The 27036-nt window shown below is 43.5% G+C and overlaps 1 protein-coding gene across 3 annotated transcripts in view; it reads left to right on the top strand.

Moving 5' to 3' along the window:
- The window catches only part of samd4a (sterile alpha motif domain containing 4A), a 108326-nt gene that overhangs the window by 34003 nt on the left and 47287 nt on the right, over positions 1-27036 (top strand). For 2 of the 3 annotated variants that reach the window (XR_008121519.1, XM_035743421.2), the window contains exons 3-4: positions 13760-14344; positions 20155-20493. Coding sequence is in view for 2 of the 3 variants with exons in the window: in XM_035743421.2 (XP_035599314.1) it covers positions 13760-14344; positions 20155-20493 (924 nt within the window). In the remaining variant the exon portion in view is untranslated. The remainder of the gene's footprint in view (positions 1-13759; positions 14345-20154; positions 20494-27036) is intronic. The other variant, XM_035743422.2, reaches the window with a different exon arrangement.

Raw genomic sequence — 27036 nt, 5'->3', positions numbered from 1 at the left:
CGTACAAGCACCGTCGTGGGGCCGGTGAAACCGCGCTGAAGTGGTACTCATACAAATTCTTTAAGGTTGGCAGGTCTGCAAAGGGCTTTTAGCAATGCTTTCACTGACGCCGCATTCAAGGAAGAACAGTCTGTCTGCACTGTCCTAAGTGGCAAAGTAGCTAGCTAGCTACCATCTACCAAAATGGTTCTCACAGATGTAGACTGGTACAGCAACGACACAGAATGTACTACATACATTACATACTTCCCCTTCCGGGAACTCTCCCTAAACAACCGTAGGCCTACATCAGCACCACCTTGTCAGAAAATCCTAGGGTGAGCCCCGGGCAATGTTCCCACTGCACAGCTCCCCCAGGACTGCTGCGCAGAAGAAATAGCAGCCCGTCCGGAGATGCACGAGATTTGAATTTGGCTCAACTTTAATAGAGTTTTCCTAGTTGGTTTACACTATCAACATTTCCCACTACTGTGGGAATTGTGATCAAATCAACATATTAGTCCTTTTCAATGCAACATACCGATACAAATCTATGCAAAACTTACCGGTAGTCCATGATTTTGTTTTACACAGAGAGCATTGGAGGAGGACTCTTGCATTGACATGCATGAGCAGTCGAGAGTAGATGTGCTTGTTTTGAAAAAAAAATAATTCTGATTGCTGGGCCTATTCCCTCCCAGGCCCACCCATGGCTCTGCCCCTGCCCATTTATGTGAAATCCATAGATTACTGCCCAATGGTATGCATTTATAAATGTTTTGATGGTAGGCCACTCTGGTAGGCCTACATTATGTTCAAATAGCCACAGTAGCCTACTTAGCCACTGTTAAAACTGTAAAGCGGGTACAGCCTCAGTGTTCACAAGTTGTGGAATGACTGTAAATGCATTAATATGTTCAGATGGAATGTCAGTTATGGAGCAGTCTGGCACACTGTCGCCTAGCACAGAGCTGTATGTGAATCTCCCCAATGAGTCACCCCTTGTTCTACCATTAACAATATATAGACTAAGACCTTTGCAGATCTGAAGTAGGTTTTTCCAAATATATGCGTTTCCTTCTGTCTTTGTAGTCCACCTCAACGCCAGTCCAACACCAGCGGGCACATTGTCTCCGCTCGCAGATCACTACTTAAACCAGACAAAGTAAATATGCTGACATTTTAAAATTTCAATCTGAAGTGATCAAAGATGCATACATACAGGATGTTAGGCCAGCAACACTTTATTTCTTTATGAAGGAGAGAACGGACATACAAATCCGTGCTGTTCATTTGATTTGTTTACATATGGTTGTATTGTTCTTACATGTGTAACAGATGTAAATCGTACTCTCCTTGCGTTGTGTTTTCTTCTCCAAATAAATCACAGCCAGTGGTCCCAGTTGAGCATAATTTTTTTCTGTTGCTGTTGTTAAAATGGGAAACGGCACATTTAGTTGTGCAGGGCTTAACGATATTGATGGCTGTTGATGGCATACACCGATGTAATGGGTTTATGTGACCATTACATCGGTGTATGCTAGCTAACACACTTATTTACAGCAATCCTATGCCAAAGCACATCCCAGAAAGCCCCTCAATTCCTAACAGGTACCATATACCCACACATGTATAAATCAGTAATATACAGCAAACTTGTACACATTGTAAAATATAAAACCATATTCAGAACGTGACCTACCCCTTGCATCACATTTTCATACTGGGAAGACAAAGTGGGGCCAATCACAACACACCTTATTGTCAGAGTTGAACCAACCAATAAGAATGCTTGAACATTAAATACACATTTCTTTAGAGGTAAGTGGAAATATAACCAACCCTGTTACACATGCACATTGCTTTACTTGTGTTGCTTTCATATGCACATTTGATTTGCTTAAGGTTGTTTTCATTAACCTGCACTTTTACCTCGGTCATATGGTACCTATTTGAATGTTTATGCACACAAAGTGCATAGTGCTGTTAATTTTATTTGTTTGTTGGGTTTCAATATAAAACTTGGTGAAATGATTTGTCTATCAGTGCCATTTGAACATTTCCAGCGCATTTTAACAATAACGCGATAATACTGATAACCGTGACAATTTTGGTCACTATAATCGTGATATGAAATGTTCATGTCGTTTCATCTGTATATGCATATATTGGAAGTTTACGATGGATGTTACCTGTAGTGCATGACTGTTTTTAGTCCAGTAGTTTAGACCATATGATCTCAACGAGGAACTGTGTCTTACCAGCGGTGGTTTGGGGATGCAGCAGTGTCTTGGTCCCGGCTCGGAAACGGCACATTCTTGAGCTAGGACCTGTGGTATGCTAACGCATTCCACTCTGCTGAGCTATAGTCCACTCGGGAAGGAAGGGATATGGGTGTGGGGCCTTTTTCTGTTTTTCTTTCCTTTTTATTTCTCCCCCATAACTTGTCGTTCTTTCTTTCTTCTTTTGGAGAATGTTTTGACCCGCCCCCCTCTTCTTCGTTTTCCTTACATTTGTTTCCAAATTGCCTTTTCCAAACTGGTTAAGTGTTTTTTTTTTTTTTTTTCTCTGTCTGTGGTTGATGGGGGTGGGGGGTTACATGAAAAGTACAGATAAACCCCTTTCTCTTTGGGTCAATTTTCCCTCTAAATTGTGTGCATGCATGGGTGCACAGCTCCCTTCAGAATGCTGCGCAGATGAAATATCAGCCTGCATAGAGAAACATGAGATTGAACTTCTCAACTTTTTAGAGTTTTCCCCTTTTAGTTAAGACAATCAACGCTTCGCTCTACTGTGGGAATTATGCTCAAATCAATGCGATATTAGCCGCTTTCAATGGAACATACCGAAACAAAACAAACTGCGAGAGATTCTTGTAGGCAAAGCACATGGGCTCCCGCGTGGAGCAGCAGTCTAAGGCACTGCATCTCAGTGCAAGAGGCGTCACTACAGTCCCTGGGTCGAATCCAGGCTGTATCACATCCGGCCGCTATTAGGAGTCCCATAGTGCGGCACACAATTGGTACAGCATTGTCAGTCATTGTAAATAAGAATTTGTTCTTAATTTCTTATGGCTGCAATCCCGTTAACAGGAGCGATATGACAACAGCCAGTCAGTGTAGGGCGCCATTTTCAAAACATCAATCTCATAATTAACATTCTTCAAACATGTATCTCATACCATTTTAAAGCTATTCTCGTTTTTAATCCCGCCACAGTGTCTGATTTCAAATATGCTTTACAGCAAAAGCACCAAACTATTATTAGGTCACCACATATCGCCACAGAATAACACAGCCATTTTTTCCCCCCAGCCAAAGAGAGGAGTTTCAAAAAGCAGAGAGAGATCAAATGAATCACTAACCTTTAATCTTCATCAGATGACACTAAAAGGACATCATGTTACACAATACATGTATGTTTTGTTTGATAAGGTTCATATTTATCAAAATATGAGTTTACATTTGGTGCGTTACTACATTCACTAGTTCCAAAAACATCCAGTGATTTTGCATAGCCACATCATTCGACAGAAATACTCATCATAAATGTAGATGATAATACAAGTTATACACATGGAATTATAGATATACCTCTCCTTAATGCGGTTGCATTGCTGTGTCTGATTTCAAAAAAACTTTACGGAATAAGCCAGCCATGCAAATATCTGAGACTGTGCTCAGAAACATTTGTCACAATAGCTGCCATGTTGACGTCAACATAAACAAGGAATTACATGATAAATATTCCCTTTGATGATCTACATCAGAAAGCACTCCAGGAATTCCAGGTCCACAATAAATGTTTGTTTTGTTCGAAGATGTCCGTTATTTATGTCCAAATACCTTCTTTTGTTAGCGCATTTGGTATACATATCCAAACGCTCATTCTGGTCAGCGTTTATATCGGACAAAAACTTCAAAAAGTTATATACGGGTCGAAGAAACATTTCAAACAATGTACAGAATCAATCATTTTGATGTGAACATATACCTTCAATAAAGTTCCAACCGGACTATTCCTTCTTGTCTTCATGAGCCATGGAACGCAGGTGACTACCATGAGGATTAAGCATGATCAGAAAATGGCTGCCTGCCAGACACCTGACTGATTCTGCTATCATTCACTCCCACAACACCATAAAGTCTCATTATAATTTCTATTGATGGTCGACACCTAGTGGAACCCCTAAGCAGTGCAACATCATTAATATCTCAAGGGGATTTCGTTGGGGACTCTGGTGAATACATACAAAGCTCAGATTTCTCACTTCCTGTTTTGATTTCTCCTCTGGATTTTGCTTGCCATATGAGTTATGTTATACTCACAGACATCATTCAAACAGTTTTAGAAACTTTTGTTTTCTATCCAATACTAATAATAATATACACATATTAGCAACTGAGACTGAGGAGTAGGCCATTTTACTTTCTGCAACTTATTCATCCAAGTTACTCAATACTGCCCCCCAGCCATAAGAAGTTTTAACTGACTTGCCTAGTTAAATAAAAAATGTAGGCTTACATTGAACACCACACGGTGCTGTTTCTGTAGACTGAATGACAGAACAGCTATTTCTGTGTTATGGGATGCATTTTCTCCATTGTTTTTGATGGTAGGCTACTCTGGTAGGCCTACATTATGATCAAATAGCCACAGTAGCCTACTTGGCCACTGTTAAAACTAATTTAAAGCTTTCTCACTTAAAGCTGTCTCACTGTTCACAGGAAACACGCACTGGAAGTTGCACAGAATGTTCAAGTTTGCGCCCAGCAGACCTGAAATTTGCTCAGTGCTGAATTTTTTTGGGGGGAACATTTGTTCTGGACTACTTTTCGTTGCCCTTCCCCCCTTCTCTCAGTCCATTGGCTGGATTTAAACTCCTCCCATTGCTCTTTTGAGCGAGCTGGCGTTAGCCGCTGCTAACTCTTCCCGTGGCGCTTTTCTACAAGCTGGGCCATCATCGTAACTGGTCACTGGCATTCATTCAGTAACATTAGCATACACCCCCGGGGGCTAACTGCACCTAACGGCTAACCCTCACTTTGTGAAGGCAAGCATTACAAAAACCCACTGTGTAGAGCGGAAGGAGTCGCGTGTTGACGCAACACACTATAAAAAGGCCCCCAGTAGCGCCTGGGCCCTGTTTGTTTTGCTAACAGGATAAATACAGGACAGTAGGCTTAGGCCCTATAAACCCGGCTCTCTGCTCCGTCATGAGGTAAACTTCAGATGGAAAACAGGCAGAGCTGAGTGGATGGGGCCGAGACTGGTGGTGTGTGTGACTCTCTCATCTTAGCCAGTTAGAGAAATCACTTTTGTAATTCATTTTCCACAATGACTCAACATTGTTCCTAGACTAATTTGGGAGGATAGACATGAAGAAGTGGTTGTCTGTCTTCGGTCTGTATAGAAGTTGTGCTTCCCAAGCTGCTGAATTGGCATCCAAGCCCAACTGTCAGTTGGTGTGTCAAAGTTTGATTTAATTAAAAGGAGACACTTGGCTAGTCCAGAATGGGCCTGGTGCGCACACCCAGTGACAACCTCGTCTCTCTCTCGTGCACGCTTTCTCTCGCTCTCCTCCAACAAGTCAGTTCTCAAATTTCTGCCCTGCTAGAGCTGCCCCAGTCAACTGTGCTGTTATTGTGAAGTGGAAACGTCTAGGAGCAACAACGGATCAGCCGCAAAGTGGAAGGCCACACAAGCTCACAGAACGGGCCGCCGAGTGATGAAGTGCGTAGCGCGTAAAAATCGTCTTTCCTCGGTTGCAACACTCACCACAGAGTTTCAAACTGCCTTTTGAAAGCAACATCAGCACAATAACTGTTTGTCAGGAGCTTCATGATATGGGAAATCTTAACGCATACAATGAGATATTGGACTATTCGGTGCTTCCAACTTTGTGGCAACAGTTTGGGGAAGGCCCTTTCCTGTTTCAGCATGACAATGCCCTCGCGCACAAAGTGAGAGCCATACAGAAATGGTTTGTCGATCAGTGTGGAAGAACTTGACAGGCCTGCACAGAGCCCTGATCTCATCCCGATCATTGAATATTCCATGTTTGTCTGTTTTATTTGGTTGTCACTCTCATTTTGTCTGATATTGCACAGATTTGCAGCGGATCTCCTTGAACATTGGTGTGGGAGTAACAATCCCTGTATAGCTGACCTGGGATGCAACCCCTGTCCACAACCGCACTTCATACCCACAAAGCAGCGTCCATTATCCTACCTAAACCATGGTCTAGGTTGTGCTCGGAAAACTGTACTTTAGGTCTCAGGGTGGGTGACATCACACGATGGCTACTAGAGCTTTGTCTCACTTACTCTTTCCTTGAATACTTGCATCCTATCTTATCCTCTTCCTATCTCCTGTATTGTATCACAACTGTATTGGAGAAGGTACAAGGGCCCTCCCCTCTGACCTTCTTCTCCTATGGGTTTTTAGGAGAGGAATTGAGGAAGGATGACTTAAGAGCCTGTCAACTAGTTCACATATGCTACTACACTCATTGACTTACTCTTTCTCCGCATCAACCTCAGCAGCCAGCAAAGCAGCAATCTAGCACCCACAGAATTGATTTTGTTGGTATTTAATTCTGCTACATTGACTCAGATTATACAGCCGTTGGCTGAGTAATACTGTGGGCGGCGTAGGATGAGGTGAAAGTGGTGTGACTAGGGCGGAGGTGAGCTGCAGGTGAGTACTAGTAGCCACTGTGATGTCATCCCCCTAAGACTTGAAGTAGTGTCTCCTCCTGTCTAACATTTTAATACTGTAAGCGACTCCGCTGCGGGAAGATCTTCTCCTACAATTTTGTGCAGATTTGCTTCATTCTGCTACACTCACTGTCCTCCTAATTAGTATGGCTCAGCTATTCCACATTGTGCCAGCGAATTGAAGGTGAACATTGCCAAATGCGTCAGTTTAATCAGGCCAATATGCACCTATAACTTACTTAATTAAACCCTGGCTGTTGATACAGTAGTTTACCTAGGCAATAGATAGCAAAGCAGGGTGTCCCCGATTCCCAATGGCAAGTTCACTTTCTCATCCATAAACACATCTCAAGTGCAAATACTGTTCAGCAGCTCAAATCAGCAGGATGTGGGGCATTTGTATTAGGAGGGATGTCTACCATGGATCGCTAAAACAAGGATTATGATCCCACTTTCTCAATTTAAATATTATGGTGACACCTATACATTTGTCAGCAAAGCACGCGTTATTTGTGTAGCCTATTATCGTTTAGACATGAAGTTGAAATAAAAACCTCCACTCCAGGCTTCCGTCAACTGAATGAGTAAAAAATAAAGAATTTACAGGGGGCAGTTTGGGGGAAAAAAACTAATCCCGTGTGAATTGTCCTCTGGAAAAACGCTGATGCTTGGATAATATATATTTTTTTTAACCTTTTGTTTAACTAGGCAAGTCAGTTAAGAACAAATTCTTATTTTCAATGACGGCATGGAACAGTGGGTTAACTGCCTGTTCAGGGGCAGAACGACAGATTTGTACCTTGTCAGCTCAGGGGTTTGAACTTGCAACCTTCCGGTTACTAGTCCAACGCTCTAACCACTAGGCTACGCTGCCGCCCCCATGCTACTAGTCCTGACTGAATAGGGCTAGATAATATGGCAAAGAATGGGTTTATTGCACTGAAATATTCTAGTTCCTACACATCACCTTCTATATTCAAACAAAATAAGCCTTTTGTAAATTGATAAGCAAATGGGCAGCATCATACTCATGCCAGTCCTCTCTAGAAAACACAATTAGTATTCCTAGTTGGACTCTGCAATAATGAGGTAGTGTGTATGTGAATGCGCAGCCATTTCAACGTGTTTTGGGAGTCGACAAGAGTCCGGGTCAAAAATCCTGGAGTCGATCACCCCTTGTATGAGGGCTTGGTATCATAGAAATATAATCTATAGACAGGACTTTTTTGATGAGTGACATAACTATGGTGGTTGATCAAGTCACAGTAAGGCATTGAGTAAAAGTTGTCATTTTGTCTGTCTGCTGCTCTGTCTCTTTCGGTCTGTTGCTCTCACTATGTCCATCTGCCTGCCTGCTTGCCTGTGTCCTGACCCATACCTTTCTTCACTCTGTGCTCAATCATAATTAATTGTTGAGGGAAAAAATGTATATTTTAGGCAAAAGGGAAGGCTGTTGGCAGGGGAGTGTGTGTGTGTGTGTGTGTGTGTGTGTGTGTGTGTGGAGAAATAGACCAAACTATGGCCCAATGCAGGACCCTTAGAAAGTTACAACAGTGTTTTTTTGCTGGGCAGGGGAGCAATGCAAAGTTCAGGGTCAGTGCGGGTCGGGATAGAGGGGGGTGAGAGAGAGGGGCGGGTGGCGCGAGGGAGAGACACAGACTTCAGAACTCTCCCAACTCCTTCATTGCTGCATTCCTCTGGGTTCACTAGCGTCGTGTTTCCCAAGCCTCGCGGCCCCACTTTGACCTCTGAACTCTGTGAACTGACATCTTGACAGGCAAAGTCTGGGCATGTTTTCCATCTCTGTTGTAGAGGAAGTGTTCTCATCCTCTTTGAGACTCATCCATCTGTTGACTCTTGTACTTCAAAACGCCCGGGGTGCGTCTCAATAGTATTTGGTTGCGTCTCCTTGTCTTACAGTTGTACTCCAACTGTAATGATGTATCATATGCAGGAGTGGATACCACTAGAGTGAAATGCCTTTCTTGCAAACTCAAACTCCAACAATTAAATAATCAATAACAATGTATTACTAGAAAAAAAACACTATGAAATACACAATAAAGTTAGCATACTATATACAGCAAAAAAAGGTAAGTTCCAATACCATATATACAATGTGCAGGGATACTGGAGTGATGGAGGTAGATATGGGTAAGGGGAATAGGCAAAATTATAAACAGAGTAGTAGCAGCTTGAACAGTGGCTTGCGAAAGTATTCACCCAACTTGGCTTTTTCCCTATTTTGTTGCCTTACAACCTGGAATTAAAATGGATTTTGGGGGGGGGGGGGTTGTAAATCATTTGATTTACACAACATGCCTACCACTTTGAAGATGCAAAATATTTTTTATTGTTAAACAAACAAGAAATAAGACAAAAAAACAACTTGAGCGTGCATAACTATTCACCCCCCCCAAAGGCAATACTTTGTAGAGCCACCTTTTGCAGCAATTACAGCTGCACGTCTCTTGGGGTATGTCTCTAAGCTTGGCACATCTAGCCACTGGAATTTTTGCCCATTGTTCAAAGCAAAACTGCTCCAGCTCCTTCAAGTTGGATGGGTTCCACTGATGTACAGCAATCTTTAAGTCATACCACGGATTGAGGTCTGGGTTTTGACTAAGCCATTCCAAGACATTTAAATGTTTCCCCTTAAACCAATCGAGTGTTGCTTTAGCAGTATGCTTGGTGTCATTGTCCTGCTGGAAGGTGAACCTTCGTCTGAAACAAACTGAAATAGGTTTTCCTCAAGAATTTCCCTGTATTTAACGATATCCATCACTCCTTCAATTCTAACCAGTCCCTGCCGAGGGAAAAACATCCCTACAGCATGATGCTGCCACCACCATGCTTCACTGTGGGGATGGGGTTCTCGGAGTGATGATAGGTGTTGGATTTGCGCCAGACATAGCGTTTTCCTTCATGGCCAAAAAGCTCAATTTTAGTCTTATCTGACCAGAGTACCTTCCATATGTTTGGGGAGTCTCCCACATGCCTTGGCAAACACCAAATGTGTTTGCTTATTTTTTTTCTTTAAGCAATGGCTTTTTTCTGGCCACTCTTCTGTAAAGCCCAGCTCTGTGGAGTGTACGGCTTAAAGTGGTCCTATGGACCTCTCTGCTGTGGAGCTATGCAGCTACTTCAGGGTTATCTTTGGTCTCTTTGTTGCCTCTGATGAATGCCCTCCTTGCCCGGTCTGTGAGTTTTGGTGGGCAGCCCTCTCTTGGCAGGTTTGTTGTGGTGCCATATTCTTTTTAAAAAATTACGGATTAAATGGTGCTCTGTGGGATGTTAAGTTTCTGATATTTTTTATAACCCAACCCTGATCTGTACTTCTCCACAACTTTGTCCCTGACCTGTTTGGAGAGCTCCTTGGTCTTGATGGTGGCACTTGCTTGGTGGTGCCCCTTGCTTAGTGGTGTTTCAGACTCTGGGGCCTTTCAGAACAGGTGTGTGTATATATACTGAGATCATGTGACACTTAGATTGCACACAGGTGGACTTTATTGAACTAATTATGTGACTTCTGAAGGTAATTGTTTGCACCAGATCTTATTTAGGGGCTTCATAGCAAAGGGGGTGAATACATATGCACGCACCACTTTTCCATCTAAAATTTTTTGAAGCAAGTTATTTTTTTCACTTCACCAATTCGGACTATTTTGTGTATGTCCATTACATGAAATCCAAATAAAAATACATTTAAATTACAGGTTGTAATGCAAAAAGTAGGAAAAACGCCAAGGGGCATGAATTATTTTGCAAGGCACTGTATGTGAGCGTGTGTGTGGAGTCAGTATAAATGTGTGTTTATTATGTGTGAGTTAGCAAATGATGGAGTGACAGTGTGTGTGAGTGTGTAGGGCCCTGTGAGTGTGCATAGAGAGAGTGCAAAAATGTATATAGAAGGTAAATCAAGATAGTTTGTGGAGCTACTGTATTTTGTTAGCTATTTATCAGTTGTATTGGTTGGGGATAGAAGCTGTTCAAGAGCCTGTTGGTGTCAGACTTGATGCACCGGTATCTCTTGCCATGCGGCAGGGGAGAAAATGGTCAATTACTTGGGTGGTTGGAGTCTTTAATGATTTTCCTGGCCTTCTTTTCACACCACCTGATATAGAGGTCCTGGTTGGCAGGGAGCTTGGCCACAGTGAGGAACTGGGCTGTCCGCACAACCCTCTGTAGTAGAGGGTGACCGATTTTATGATTTTTCAACGTTGATACCGACTATTGGAGGACCAAAAAAAGCAGGTGCCGATTTAATCGGACAATTTAAATAATATACACATTTTTTAAACAAATGTTTCATTTATTTATTTATTTGTAATAATGACAATTTCAACAATACTGAATGAACACTTTTCTTTTATCTTAATATAATACATCAATAAAATCAATTTAGCCTCAAATAAATAATGAAACATGTTCAATTTGGTTTAAATAATGCAAAAACAAATTGAATGTAAAATTGCAATATGTGCCATGTAAAAAAGCTAACGTTTAAGTTCCTCGCTCAGGACATGAGAACATGTTAATAAAGCTTGATCAACGTCACTCTCCCTCCCGGCTAGACAAGGAATGGATGAATGGCACTGACACTCGGAGTCAGAGGGTGGAAGACTTGCCACCACAAACTGTTTTTGTCTCACCTATATTTGGAAGTAGGGAGGATGTAAAGGGGGATAGAGCAGGGGGGCGGCAAGAGGAACGTGGAAGGAGGAAGAGAGAGTCCCAAAGATGACTAGGCTATTGTATAAGCTGCCTGCTGCTCCAATTCAAAACTGAACCTTGAGGGAGGGGGAGGAGTGAGTGAAAAGCGGGCTAAAGGGAGTCAAGAGGGAAGAAAAGAGTGTGTGGAGCCTTGTAGGCAGTAGGACAGCCATAGAGTGGGGGGAATAGTGAAAGCAAGAGCGAGGGAAAGAGAGCAGGCCTCAGTCCAAGTCAAATGGAGGGCTCTAAATTTAGGATAAAGGTGTTACTGTGGGTCATGAGAATAAACTGGGCATTTAGCCCAGAGCCATAGGCAGTAGGCACAGCTCTGGGGCGGGCACCACTATATTTGTGTTTATTAAGGATCCCCATTAGCTTCTACACTACACATAAAACAAAAGATAAAACAGTACATCATATAACATTGTTACGCCACTACATCAAATCACATTTTATTAGTACAACAGGTGCAGACCTTACAGTGAAGTGCTTACTTACGAGCCCCTAACAAAGAGTGCAGTTAAAAAAAAATATAAAAAAATATGGATAAGAATAAGAGATGAAAAGTAACAAGTAATTAAAGAGCAGCAGTAAAAAATAACAATATATACAGGGGGGGGTGCCGGTACAGAGTCAATGTGCAGGGGCACTGGTTATTCGAGGTAGTATGTACATGTAGGTAGAGTTATTAAAGTGACTATGCATAGATGACAACAGAGAGTGGCAGTGGTGTGGAGGGTGAAGGGGGGCAATGCAAAGAGTCTGGGTAGCCATTTGACTAGATGTTCAGGAGTTGTATGGCTTGGGGGTAGAAGCTGTTTGGAAGCCTCTTGGACCTCGACTTGGTGCTATGGTACCGCTTATCGTGCGGTAGCAGAGAGAACAGTCTATGACTAGGGTGGCTGGAGTCTTTGACAATTTTTAGGCCCTTCCTCTGACACTGCCTGGTATAGAGGTCCTGGATGGCAGGGAGCTTGGCCCCAGTGATGTGTACTGGGCCGTTCGCACTACCCTCTGTAGTGCCTTGCGGTCGGAGGCCGAGCAGTTGCCATACCAGGCAGTGATGCAACCAGTCAGAATGCTCAATGCTCGATGGTGCAGCTGTAGAACCTTTTGAGGATCTGAGGACATGCATACAGTACCAGTCAAAAGTTTATTATTATTCGGGGCATTGTGCAAGGTGTCAGAAACACGATGGCATCACACAGTTGCTGCAGATTGGACGGCGGTACATTCATGATGTGAACATTCAACGTTCCATCTCATCCCAAAGATGCTCTATTGGATTGAGATCTGGGACTGCGTAGGCCACTCAAGTGAACTGAGCTCATGTTCCAGGTGATATTTTTACACTCCTCAATTGTCCAGTGTTGCTGATCGTGTGCCCACCGGAGCCGCTTCTTTCTTGTTTTTGTCTGATAGTAATGGAACCTCCAGTGTGGTCGTCTGCTGCAACAGCCCATCCGTGACAAGGATCAACGAGTTGTGCATTTTGTGTTGCCATTCTGCACACCGCTGTTGTACTGCACCTTTATTTGTCTGTTTGTGGCCCGCCTGTTAGCTTGCATGATTCTTCCTGATAAACTCAGTCAATCAGTGTAATCGTTGACATTATTCTCGGAAGCTACCCGTAACATATCCCAGTCCGCGTGATCAAAATCTTGAAGCGTGGATTCTGATTGGTCAGACCACCGTTGATAGTCCTTAGCACGGGTGCTTCCTGTTTGAGTTTCTGCCTGTAGGAAGGGAGGAGCAAAATGGAGTCATGATCAGATTTGCGGAAAGGAGGGCGGGGGAGGGCCCTGTAGGCATCCTGGAACTTGGAGTAGCAGAGGTCGAGTGTTTTTAGCAGCGCGAGTACTACAGTTGATGTGTTGATAGAACTTCAGCAGATTTTTTTCTCAAATTTGCTTTGTTAAAATCCACAGTTACAATAAAGGCGGCCTCAGGATATGTGGTTTTTGCATAAAGTCCAGTGAAGTTCTTTGAGGGCCGTCGTGGTATCGGCTTGAAGGGGGATATACATGGCTGTGACTAACTGAAGATAATTCTCTTGGGAGATAATACGGTCGGCATTTGAGGTATTCTAGGTCGGGTGAACATACAGGAACTCATGTCCTTTTGTTATCATGATCATATCGTTCATTCCAGCGGGAGATGGATCGGCAGACTTTTTTTCTGGCTGAAAATGAGGCGACAGCCGGCACTAATGGAAAACACTGCACATTTGCTATCTGTAAATTCAAAAAGTCACACCATTCTGAATAAGCCATTGTTATGTGTTACTGTAGATTCCTATATTAACCGTTCTTCTCTTTTTCTCTTCCTTCTCTCTCTTCCTCCCCCAGTGGTGATCAGCCAGTGGCAGGGTGAGCCCAAAGAGCGCGTCATCTCCCTGGTCCTCACCCACCTGCCCCTGCTCAAGCCGGGCAACGTCGAAGCCAAGGGCGAGTACATGCGCCTCCTCCCCCGTATCCTGGCACACACCATCGAGCACGGCCGCCATCTGGAAGAGTCGCGCCAGCTCCTCTCCTACGCCCTCATCCACCCGGCCACCTCACTGGACGACCGAGCCGCCCTTGCCCTCTGGCTCAATCACCTGGAGGAACGCGCTGCTGCCCGGGCCGACTCGTTGGAACGGCTGCCCCCCTCCCCAGCCTCGCACCATCAGACGCCCCCCTCAACGCTCTCCTCGTCGGGTTCCAGTTTGGGTTCCTCTGTGGGCCACCTGGGTCACCTGTATCACCACCAGCGCTACGGCTCAGACGATCGGCTCAACGGCTGGCAGGGGTCGAGGGACTCTGGGTTGGGCAGCGGATGGCAGCAGCAGGGGCAGGGAGGGTGTGAGAATGGTGGGCACCTGGCTCTCTACCCGTCCTCGTCTGTACCTGGGAGTATCAACACGGTGGGCACGGGCGGCAGCAGCAACACCAGTGAGTGGCTCTTCTTTTTCGACTTCCTGCTTTTTATAGCGAAGTCCCAATTATCTGACATGGCTTCCTTTCTTCCTTTCCTCTCCTGGTTTACTTTCTATCTGGAGCAGCACTGATCTGAAAGGAGTCCAATCAATCAATCAAATGTATTAATTAAGCTCTGTTTACATGAACAGTTGTCCCAATGTTGTCATAGTAGTAACTAACATAAAATGGGCATAAAACTGCCTGAGCAGTCCCCACATCCGGTTTATGTATCCCTGAAAACCAAATACATCTGGTTGTCCATGACCCCGCTGAGGGTGTCACAGTATTAACCTGGCCTGGACCAGTAAAGAGTTAGGTTAGGTTTGAAGACCTACCCAGGCCTTTCACCGTCAGGTGTGGTGAATTAAAGGGGACCAGGAAAGGAAAGTGTTGTGTTATGATGTGTTATGATGTGGCCTCCTCCACTTCTTGTTGTTTTGGATTAAAAGACTCACTCTTAGCAGCTCACTCAGTAGTTTGCATGTGCTTAGTCAGGGTTCCTGATGCTGATGAGTGCAGTCTTTATTAAACGGATTTGTCAGGACACTCTGAAATTATAGTTTACAATGTCACTTTACACCTCCTTTAGTTGTGTTAGTAACCTTTTCAAATAAAGTGGCGCCAAAGTCTCAAGAGTCTAGATGCCCCCCCCCCACACACACACACACACACAGTTTTCATGTTGTCATTGCAGACCTTAGAGAGCTATTTATAACTTTTAAGGAATGTCCAGATCAACTAGCCCATGTCAGCTAGGTTTTTTTGCCCATAGGTTTTGTTGTAATGTTTGAGTCACTCAAATATCACATATAAGATATGGCTAAATCGAATTGCAGGAAATTAGCTTTAAAATGGCAAATAAAGTGGGGTGTAAACAGTTTGTGCTTATACCCATAGAAATAGACACGAGGGGGGTGTTCTCCAGTGCTGGAAGGGGGGTCTGAGTGAAAATGTTTTGGAACCACTGTTCTAGAGCACCCTCAGCCGGAACCAATGCTATAAGGCCCGTCACACAGGTAAACTCCAAAGAAACCCAAGTCAGCCAGCCACTAGCCACCTGACAAATAGCTGGAAAATGTCTACCCGCTGCGTTGAAGTCTAAAGTGGTAGGTGGGTGTGTAGGCCCTATCGCCCAGCACTCCAAAGCTATTCAGATTTAACATATCTGTGGTTAGAGCAGGATATTTCCAGTTGAAGAATGCAAGGGTCTTTTTTTCTCAGATGAAGAAGACAGCTGGAGATATAAATAAGGACACATTTAAAGCTCTGGGCCCTGCGCAAGATCCTCTTATTTTTTTACTGTGCTTGGGAGTTTCAGAAGTCCATAGCACAAATGAGCGATTTTACAACTCTACTCTAGAGTTGCCCTCCTTTTAGCCAATGGTCAGTCACCACAGGATTAAGGCACTTAATGGTCAATTCAACGTCTGCATTGGCCATGCAGCATTTATGGTGATACGGAAGTCGGGGATTTCATACTTCTTACGCTGTGCGGAGCAGCGCAGAGCTGTTGTGAAGGAAGTTGTCAAGGGAGAGAGTTTGTGTTTATACCGGTCCTCCCGACCCCATCTACCATCAACCAATTATGTCAAGGCAGAGCTATACGGAGCCCTCCACATTGTTGCAAAATTCTGATGCGCACGACGATGTGGTACTGAGCTCAATTTGGCTCTTTGCATCACACCCTCCAAACGGAGCCTCCGACCACATTTTCAGAATCAAGCATAAATTGTCTCAATGTGTTTGAATTGAGGTTGCATTCGGCAGTGCACAACTTTCTGGAATGTTCAGATAGAGATATGTTATGTAGAACAAACATGCTTCTCTGATATGTAGAATAAGGAATCATGTCAGCTCTATTCGGACATTTCTATCTGCAACCTCCCTCAATGTTTGCTTACTGAGTGTGACACTAGTAATCTTCAAATTAATTGACTGTCAGCCAGAGCAGTTTATTATGGTGGTTAGGTTAGAAGAGATTTAGTGGCTAAATGAGCTCGCTAAGGTTTTTCTTCTTATGCCCAAATTAAGTAATTCTCTCTATTTTGATTGTATATTTAATAATTTATACCAGTTAAGTCATAGGGATGTTAAAGGCTACTCAGGAAGTGTTTAGGAATGATATTTTATTGTTCAATATAGTTTATAAACCAAGGAATTGTTGATTATGGCAAAAATGGAAATTGTGTGTTGAAAAATATGGAAATTTGACCCATAGAATGATCATTCTCTATTTTTATGACTGGACCATAGTACTCTATTGGCATATTCATAGGGTCTGCCAACCATAGACTACTAGAGAATGATCTTTCAATGGGTCAAGTCTTCATATTTTTCAACAATGCAATATTTCTACACACCCTCCATGTGTCTCTGTCTCCGTCTCACCCCACCACACCCCACATGCGTACCTCCCTATCGCCATCCCAGGCACCACGTCCCATCTCTTACCCATGTAAGGTAGCCTTTGTGGAGAGTCTGTATTTAAGGAAAATGGCTAATATTTAGGGACTGGAACTTGTAATGTTAGCTGGCCACCTATTTTAAACTAGCCCGTAAAGTCCTATACATAGCCAGGCTAACACAGTTAGTGGTGCCGCATATAGGGGGAGAAAGAGACTGACAGGCGACACACACACAGACACCGGCCGAACAGTGGGCACAAAGCTCTCTCCAGTACATCTTATTTTTTTTCCCTTCGAAGCCAGCGTGCCCGCTCCGTCTACTGGGCATTTCCATCTAAATTGGAGTTCATAGGAGCATGTCAAATTGGGCGTTCAATGAAAGCGAAGTGTGACTTTTTATACATTTTGTTGTTACAAAGTGGGATTAAAATTGATTTAATTGTCTTTTTTTTTGTCAACGATCTACACAAAATACTCAGTCAAAGATTTGAACATTTGTATACATTTTTTTTATGAAAAGCGAAACGGGTCTATTATGATTGTTTCAGATTTGGTCTGTTTTGGACCAACCATATAATGGTCTTGTTTGAGGGTGGAACTCATTACCATAATAGCCACTGTGTAGAATAGTACCCAATTATGCAAAAGAAGGGTATTGCATATTTCTACATGTGTGTACCTATTCAGCATAATTCACCATGAATGTACTTATATTAATATCCATAATTATACATTTCTGTGTAGATCAGGGACGCATGATGTAATTCCATTACCGTCAATCCTTCACCAGAAGTAAATCCACTTCAGCAACTGTAGTTCAATATCCCAAATACATGTTTTCATCCTTGAGCATGCAGCATGCTTTTACCTCTCACTAGAGCCCCATCACTACCAGGCTACTTGCCTCATGTCATAGCTGACACCCCATTCTTTCTGCAGACATTTTTGGATTCTTAATTCGGAGCAGATATTTTATAACAGAAATTTAAGAACTGAGGGAGATTTTACTGTAATTCTTTAACCTGTTGCGACGAGCAATCCCGTATCCGGGAGCGTAATTATAGCCTCAAGCTCATTACCATAACGCAACGTTAACTATTCATGAAAATCGCAAATTAAATTAAATAAATATATTGGCTCACAAGCTTAGCCTTTTGTTAACAACACTGTCATCTCAGATTTTCAAAAAATGCTTTTCAACCATAGCTACACAAGCATTTGTGTAAGAGTATTGATAGCTAGCATAGCATTAAGCCTCGCATTCAACAGGCAACATTTTCACAAAAACAAGAAAAGCATTCAAATAAAATAATTTACCTTTGAAGAACTTCGGATGTTTTCAATGAGGAGACTCTCAGTTAGATAGCAAATGTTCAGTTTTTCCAAAAAGATTATTTGTGTAGGAGAAATCGTTCCGTTTTGTTCATCACGTTTGGCTATGAAAAACCCCGAAAATTCAGTCATTACAACGCAAACTTTTTTCCAAATTAACTCCATAATATCGACAAACATGGCAAACATTGTTTAGAATCAATCCTCAAGGTGTTTTTCAAATCAAAAATCAAATCAAATTTGATTTGTCACATACACATGGTTAGCAGATGTTAATGCGAGTGTAGCGAAATGCTTGTGCTTCTAGTTCCGACAATGCAGTAATAACCAACAAGTAATCTAACTAACAATTCCAAAACGACTGTCTTATACACTGTAAGGGGATAAAGAATATGTACATAAAGATATATGAATGAGTGATGGTACAGAGCAGCATAGGCAAGATACAGTAGATGGTATCGAGTACAGTATATACATATGAGATGAGTATGTAAACAAAGTGGCATAGTTAAAGTGGCTAGTGATACATGTATTTACATAAGGATGCAGTAGATGATATAGAGTACAGTGTATATACGTATACATATGAGATTAATAATGTAGGGTATGTAAACATTATATTAGGTAGCATTGTTTAAAGTGGCTAGTGATATATTTTACATCATTTCCCATCAATTCCCATTATTAAAGTGGCTGGAGTTGAGTCGGTGTGTTTGCAGCAGCCACTCAATGTTAGTGGTGGCTGTTTAACAGTCTGATGGCCTTGAGATAGAAGCTGTTTTTCAGTCTCTCGGTCCCAGCTTTGATGCACCTGTACTGACCTCACCTTCTGGATGATAGCGGGGTGAACAGGCAGTGGCTCGGGTGGTTGTTGTCCTTGATGATCTGTATGGCCTTCCTATGACATCGGGTGGTGTAGGTGTCCTGGAGGGCAGGTTATTTTCCTGACACCACACTCCAAGGGCCCTCACCTCCTCCCTGTAGGCCGTCTCGTCGTTGTTGGTAATCAAGCCTACCACTGTTGTGTCGTCCACAAACTTGATGATTGAGTTGGAGGCGTGCGTGGCCACGCAGTCGTGGGTGAACAGGGAGTACAGGAGAGGGAACACATTGGAACACAGCGCCTCAAAAATCTGGCTCACTTCCTGTATGAAATTTCATCTTGGTTTCGCCTGTAGCATTAGTTCTGTGGCACTCACAGACAATATCTTTGCAGTTTTGGAAACGTCAGTGTTTTCTTTCCAAAGCTGTCAATTATATGCATAGTCGAGCATCTTTTCATGACAAAATATCTTGTTTAAAACGAACGTTTTTCATCCAAAAATGAAATACTGCCCCCAGAGGTTCAAGAGGTTAACCAAGCATTGCATCTGCACAGTTCTTCCAGTAAATGTGTTTTTGTGACATTTTCAGTGTAAATTGTTCAAAGTAGTCATTGTGCATAGAGTTGGAAATCAATGGTTTTTGTTTGGCATACAATTTAAAGTGAAACATCTGAATCCGCATAATTCCGTTACTGTGGAATTGTCCTACTCCAAGCTACTTCTGGAATGTTCTGTGACTCCATACAATGTTTACCTGTTGTGTAGGTGTAAAAGCAGGGGAAAATGTCTCTCTCCCCCTCTCTCTTGCCTGCTTGTTTTTCCGACAAATAAAATAAATAGGACAAGTTGTGTTTTCTGTGACCCAACTGTGCTCAGCGGCCTCTTCAAGGCGGACCTTCGGTTACTGGCCCAATGCTTTAACCACTAGGCTACCTGCCACCCCTACTTCCCTCTGGTACAGAAAGACAGAAGCCTTTGGCTGGGAGAACAGTGTGTTGTGAATGGACATTATAATCATCAGTAAATTGGTTACAGTAGTAAAGTTGAGCTGGGGGCTAAAACTCAGGTCTGGTCTGGGCCTCACTATTGCCTGTCTGTCCATGTCCCTACTAGCTCTCAAACTAACACAGTGTGTTATCATGGTAGTATCCTAGCAGAACTGAGCCCCTTTCTAACTGTCTGGGCCTCCCCACCCCCCCTGTCTCTTGTGTGTGTCTTGCAGTCCTGTTTGGCGGCGGCGGAGGGCAGCACAGTCCCCTGAAGCGTTCGGTGTCCCTTACCCCCCCGATGAGTGATGGCTCCTTGGCCGGTTCCTCCTCCTTGGGTTTGGGTCATGGCTGGCTCTCCCAGGAGGACCTGCGCGGGCCCCGGGGAGGAGGAGGGCTGGGGCTGGCCCCCACCGACCCCCACCACGCACCCCTCTCCCCCCAGAGCAGCGTAGCGTCTTCGGGTAGTGGCGGCAGCGAGCACCTGGAGGACGCAGGTCTAGGAGGAGGAGGATGCTGTGGAGGAAGCTTGTACCGCAGGAGCACATTTCATAAGGAGGGCAGCGGCATGGGGGGTGAGTTCAGTACTCCACCGCTCTCATGCGTAGCGGACAGGGTAGCATGGAGGAGGCATGGGGGCTAGGGGGGTAGAGGGTGTTCAAGACAGGATGTCCCTCATCAACTGTTTTTGAGTTGACCGCGTCTGGCCCCCAAATGTGTTTGATAGTTCGTTAGATATTTAGTGTAGTGATCCAGTCATTGATAAACAATTCCACGTCTATCAATGTCAGTTGAAACAGAGATTTGTGTCCTGGTCTGAGACGGTTAAAGTGTTTTCTAGAATGTCCTCTCCAGCAGTTGTGGTCGGTGCTGTTTAAGATTAAGGAGGACGTTATTATTGGATGACTGTCATTCATATTCCATTCACCCAGCTCAATGAAACATCGACAGGTTTATACTACTAAACTCAGCAAAAAAAAAATGTCCTCTCACTGTCAACTGTGTTTATTTTCAGCAAACTTAACATGTATAAATATTTGTATGAACGTAACAAGATCCAACAACAGACATAAACAGAACAAGTTCCACAGACATGTGACTAACAAATGGAATAATGTGTCCCTGAACAAAGCGGGTGTCAAAATCAAAGTAACTGTATCTGGTGTCAGTATCTGGTGTGGCCACCAGCTGCATTAAGTATTGCAGTGCATCTCCTCCTCATGGACTGCACCAGATTTGCCAGTTCTTGCTGTGAGGTGTTACCCCACTCTTCCACCAAGGCACCTGCAAGTTCCCGGACATTTTGGGGGGGAATGGCCCTAGCCCTCACCGTCTGATCCAACAGGTCCCAGACGTGCTCAATGAAATCCGGGGTCTTCGCTGACCATGGCAGAACACTGATATTCCTGTCTTGCAAGAAATCATGCACAGAACGAGCAGTATGGCTGGTGGCATTGTCATGCTGGAGGGTCATGTCAGGATGAGCCTGCAGGAAGGGTACCACATGAGGGAGGAGGATGTCTTCCCTGTAAGGCACAGCGTTGAGATTGCCTGCAACAACAACAAGCTCAGTCCGATGATGCTGTGACACACCGCCCCAGACCATGATGGACCGGATCGATCCTGCTCCAGAGTACAGGCCTCGGTGTAACGTTCATTCCCTCAACGATAAACGCGAATCTGACCATCACCCCTGGTGAGACAAAACCGCGACTCGTCAGTGAAGAGCAGATTATGCCAGTCCTTTCTGGTCCAGCGACGGTGAGTTTATGCCCATAGGCGACGTTGTTGATGTCTGGTGAGGACCTGCCCTACAACAGGCCTACAACCCCTCAGTCCAGCCTCTCTCGGCCTATGATGGACAGTCTGAGCACTGATGGAGGGATTGGGCGTTCCTGGTGTAACTCGGGCAGTTGTTGTTGCCATCCTGTACCTGTCCCGCAGGTGTGATGCTCGGATGTACCGATCCTGTGCAGGTGTTGTTACACATGGTCTGCCACTGCGAGGCCGATCAGCTGTCCGTCCTGTCTCCCTGTAGCGCTGTCTTAGGCATCTCACAGTACGGACATTGCAATTTATTGCCCTGGCCACATCTGCAGTCCTAATGCTTCCTTGCAGCATGCCTAAAGCACGTTCACACAGATGAGCAGAGACCCTGGGAATCTTTCTTTTGTTGTTTTTCATAGTCAGTAGAAAGGCCTCTTTGGTGTCATACGTTTTCATAACTTTGACCTTAATTGCCTACCGTCTGTAAGCCTTAGTCTTAAAGACTGTTCCACAAGTGCATGTTCATCAATTGTTTATGGTTCATTGAACAAGAATGGGAAACAGTGTTTAAACCCTTTACAATGAAGACCTGTGAAGTTATTTGGATTTTTACCAATTATCTTTGAAAGACAGGGTCCTGAAAAAGGAACATTTCTTTTTTTTTACTGAGTTTACATGATACCTGAATTTGCCCTGTACCCATCATGAGGTTGCTACAACCTGGCCTGCACATGAAAGTTTATAATGTAGTTGCACAGGTTTGAGAGACACATTGTAGGAATCAAGGTAACAGACACATTCAATACCAGATTCAATACTGCCTTGCACACTCTTGCCTGCATCTGATCTGGTGTGCAATCATTAGTCCAAACAGTTTCAGTTCCGTTTTGCAACTTAAACAAGAGTTTCTGGTATTGGACAAATTCAGATAGGGCCCTGCCCATTTTCTTCCGTTTGCTTCCGTGTTAAGAAATGTTTTGCGACAGAATTAGCCGAATTAATACACCCCTGATCACCGGCACACACACATTTCACAGCAAGGCTATATACAGGGGGTACCGGTACAGAGTCTATGTGTGGGGGAACTGGCTAGTCGAGGTAATTTAGGTAATATGTACATGTACAGTAGGTAGAGGTAAAGTGACAATGCATAGATAATAAACAAGGAGTAGCAGAAGTGTAAAAATGGGGGTGAGGGGGACAATGCAAATAGTCTATGGTAGCCATTAATTTAGCTGTTGGTTAGCTGTTCAGGAGTCTTATGGCTTGGGGGTAGAAGCTGTTAAGAGCCTTTTGGACCTAGACTTGGCGCTCTGCTACCGCTTGCTGTGCGGTAGCAGAGAGAACAGTCTGACTAGGGTGGCTGGAGTCTTTGGCAATTTTTTGGGGCCTTCCTCTGACACCACCTGGTATAGAGGTCCTGGATTGCGGGAAGCTTGGCCGTATGCACTACACTCGGGTCATCCTTTCCTGTAGTCCACAATCATCTTTGTTGTCTTGATCACGTTGAGGGAGAGGTTGTTATCCTGCCACCACACTGCCAGGTCTCTGACCTCCCTATAGGCTGTCTCATCGTTGTCAGTGATCAGGCCTACCACTGTTGTCGTCGGCAAACTTAATGATGGTGTTGGAGTCATGCTTGGCCATGCAGTCATGGGTGAACAGGGAGTATAGGAGGGGACTGAGCACGCACCCCCTAATCTATGGATTACACATGACTGAGAATACAGATATTAATCTGTTGGTCACAGATACCTTAAAAAAAATGTAGGCGCGTGGATCAGAAAACCAGTCAGTATCTGTCTGGTGTGTGCCTCATGCAGAGTGACACATTTCCATCACGTTTAGTTGATTAGGCTGTTTATTTTGGCCTGTGTAATGTTGCCTACTCCTCAATGGCTATGCAAAGTTGCTGAATTTAGGCGGGAACTGTAACACGCTGTCGTATACGTAGATTCAGAACATCCCATACATGCTCAATGGGTGACATGTCTAGTGAGGCCATGGAAGAACTGGGAAATGTTCAGCTTCCAAGCCATGGGACTGTGAATTATCATGCTGAAACATGAGGTGATTGCAGCGGATGAATGGCACGACAATAGACCTCAGGATCTCATCACGGTATCTCTGTGCATTGAGCAATCCCGTATTCGGGAGCGTAATCATAGCCTCAAGCTCATTACCATAACGCAACGTTAACTATTCATGAAAATCGCAAATGAAATGAAAGAAATATATTCACTCACAAGCTTAGCCTGTCATCTCAGATTTTCAAAATATGCTTTTCAACCATAGCTACACAAGCATTTGTGTAAGAGTATTGATAGCTAGCATAGCATTAAGCCTAGCATTCAGCAGGCAACATTTTCACAAAAACAAGAAAAGCATTCAAATAAAATAATTTACCTTTGAAGAACTTCAGATGTTTTCAATGAGGAGACTCTCAGTTAGATAGCAAATGTTCAGTTTTTCCAAAAAGATTAAAAAATCGCTCCGGTTTGTTCACGTTTGGCTAAGAAAAAAAAATGAAAATTCAGTCATTACAACGCCAAACTTTTTTCCAAATTAACTCAATATCTACAGAAACATGGCAAACGTTGTTTATAATCAATCCTCAAGGTGTTTTTCAAATATCTATTTGATAATATATCAACCGGGCTTTTTTCAGTAAGACCGGGTGGAAAAAAAACTCTTGTCTTTTGCGCGAGAAATTCACAGAGCCATCAGGTGGACACTGACGCAATGTTGTCGCTCAGGCTCATTTTTCAAAATAAAAGCCTGAAACTATGTCTTGTGATACTAGACACATTAAGGAAGCCATAGAAAAAGGAATCTCGTTGATGTCCCATTCACTGCTCAATAGGGAAGCATAGGAAGGGACTCTTATTTAGAAACCACTGCGTTCCTGATTGGATTTTTCTCATTCTTTTGCCTGCAATATCTGTTCTGTTATACTCACAGACAATGTCTTTACAGTTTTGGAAACTTTAGTGTTTTCTATCATAAGCTGTCAATTATATGCATATTCTATTTTCTGGTCCTGAAACTGTTTACTTTGGGAACGTTATTTAAAAATAAAAAAAAGACCCCTAGATTCAACAAGTTAAGTAAGCGCAGGGTGCATTGGCCAATTTAATTGAAAGCTTTGGCCTGCTTATATAAAGTGGGTACTACTTGTTTGCTGAAATGGATGCAAGAGTAAAGTTCATAACATGGCTCGATCACTTTCACGAGGTGCGGAATCACCCTATTCTCATTTCAGATACAAAAATATATAAACATAGCCTACATAGCCTGCTCTTGTAATTTCTTTAGACCGGTCAGAAGGGTTGCTTGAATGTAGAGGGGAGACGTTGTTGTGGTGTTTCTTTGCGTTTCCGTCTTGCTCTTGTATACTGGGGTGACGTCGGCGTAAATATGTCAACATACACAGAGTGTTCAAAACATCTTTCCAGGACATAACTTTCACCTGCATTCTGTATTGATTTCACTTGTTAAATCCATCCAGGAGACCGGTTAAAGAAGGAATTGCCTTGAGACTATTACCATTCAGAGTATGAATGGGCAAGACAAAAGACTTGTCTTTTGAAAGGGGGGTTTACATTTGAGTTATTTAGCTTATCCAGAGCGACTTGCAGTGATGAGTGGATACATTTTTGTACTTGGTAGTAGGTGCGCACCGGTTTGAGTGTGTCAAGAACTGCAATGCTGCTGGGGTTTTCACGCTCAACAGTTTTCCGTGTGAATCAAGAATGGTCCACCAGCCAACTTGACACAACTGTGGGAAGCAATGGAGTCAACATGGGCCAGCGTCCCTGTGGAACACTTTCAACACCTTGTGGAGTGCATTCCCTAATGAATTGAGGCTGTTCTGAGGGCAAAGGGGCAACTCAATTTTTGGAAGATGTTCCTAATGTTTTGTACAGGTGTTGGCAACTGCAAAAATAATTCTCGTTGAGCGTGGCGACATACTGTTAACGTTTTATTCACAAATCTCACAACGAATTCTGTTTTATCAAACCCACCAATCGCCATTGGACAGAACTAAGTTCCCTGCTGCGCCTCACAAATGGACAGTTTGAAATGTGCCAATTCAGATTTGAACTTTGATTACAACGTGAGCATTGGCACTAGTTGTTTTAATGGAATATTCTGAAATGTTTTTTTCAGTTCAGATTTACTCAACAAACATAGGCCTACAATGCAGCGTAGGCATAGCCTATAGACCTAGTGTTTTTCATTTTGTTCCTTTTTTAAAATGTATTCATTCGGGTTCACAGTGCAGACTGAACCAAGGTTCCCATACCTAACGGTTCGGTACGAATACTGTACCTGGTGACTTCTGGGCCAAGTATTGATTGGTTGGTTTGGTTGGCCCCCGCATCTTGTCTGTGCAAGCACTTGAGTGAATGGGGCAATAGGAAACAAGACCCCCGTTGCTTGGTATTTTAAGTTATTATGCACCACCACCGCTCATGTTAAGGGCTCCAATATGGCTTGACTAGCGACGACAGAGTACTGTCAGGACAGGAGCGTACATGCTCTTATCGGTCTCTGATGTTGCCTATATGTGGCTTTCTATAAGACCCTGTTGCATGCGCAGTCTCAGGACACAGATACAGTGACATCTGGTTCCTAGTGTACCCCGTATAACCTTGAACCATTACCAATATGCACAAGTAGTCCTAAGCATCTGGGCTCCTATTCAGACTGTATCTCTGACTAGGAGTGCCGATCTAATCCATATACTCTTACTCATTACAGTCTAAAAGGCAAAACTGCTCCTATATCAGCACTCCTACTTCGAAACTTTGTGAACACGAGCATGAATGGTACAACCAGCTAACAGTGGAGGTTTCTGGTATTGTTTGCCTTTGCTTGGGGTCAATGTTTTTGCCCTTTTCTAGTAGAAAGAAAGAAGGCCATTTTAGGCTTTGTTTAGAGCCTGGTGTTTGAATCTAAGTGTGACGTACACCGTTAAAGTACTGTGTTACCAATACATTATGCTGTGACAATGAAATGTGATTTAAAGCAGTAAAATAAAATACCTCTAAGGTAATTGACATTCACACTCACCACATAACATACAAAGCAAATGATAGAACCAAAACTCCTTAGCTAGCGACCGACATCTGAGGAGGTCTAAAAAGGGTCATGGTCTCAGTGTTTTACATCACGGCTTTGACTTGAAGGATAAGAGTTGAAGGGATAAGTCCCTATGGGCCCAGGTCCAAAGTAATCCACTAAATAGGGAATAGGATGATATTTGGGACGGAGTCTGAGACACTAGGAGAGTTTTAATGGTGAGAGGGAATGTCAGAAAGGACACTCATATCAGTGTCGTTACATTG

The sequence above is a fragment of the Oncorhynchus keta genome, unplaced genomic scaffold (genome assembly GCF_023373465.1).
Source record: "Oncorhynchus keta strain PuntledgeMale-10-30-2019 unplaced genomic scaffold, Oket_V2 Un_contig_5916_pilon_pilon, whole genome shotgun sequence".
NCBI lineage: Eukaryota > Metazoa > Chordata > Actinopteri > Salmoniformes > Salmonidae > Oncorhynchus > Oncorhynchus keta.
This window is presented reverse-complemented; position numbering and strand designations above follow the sequence as displayed.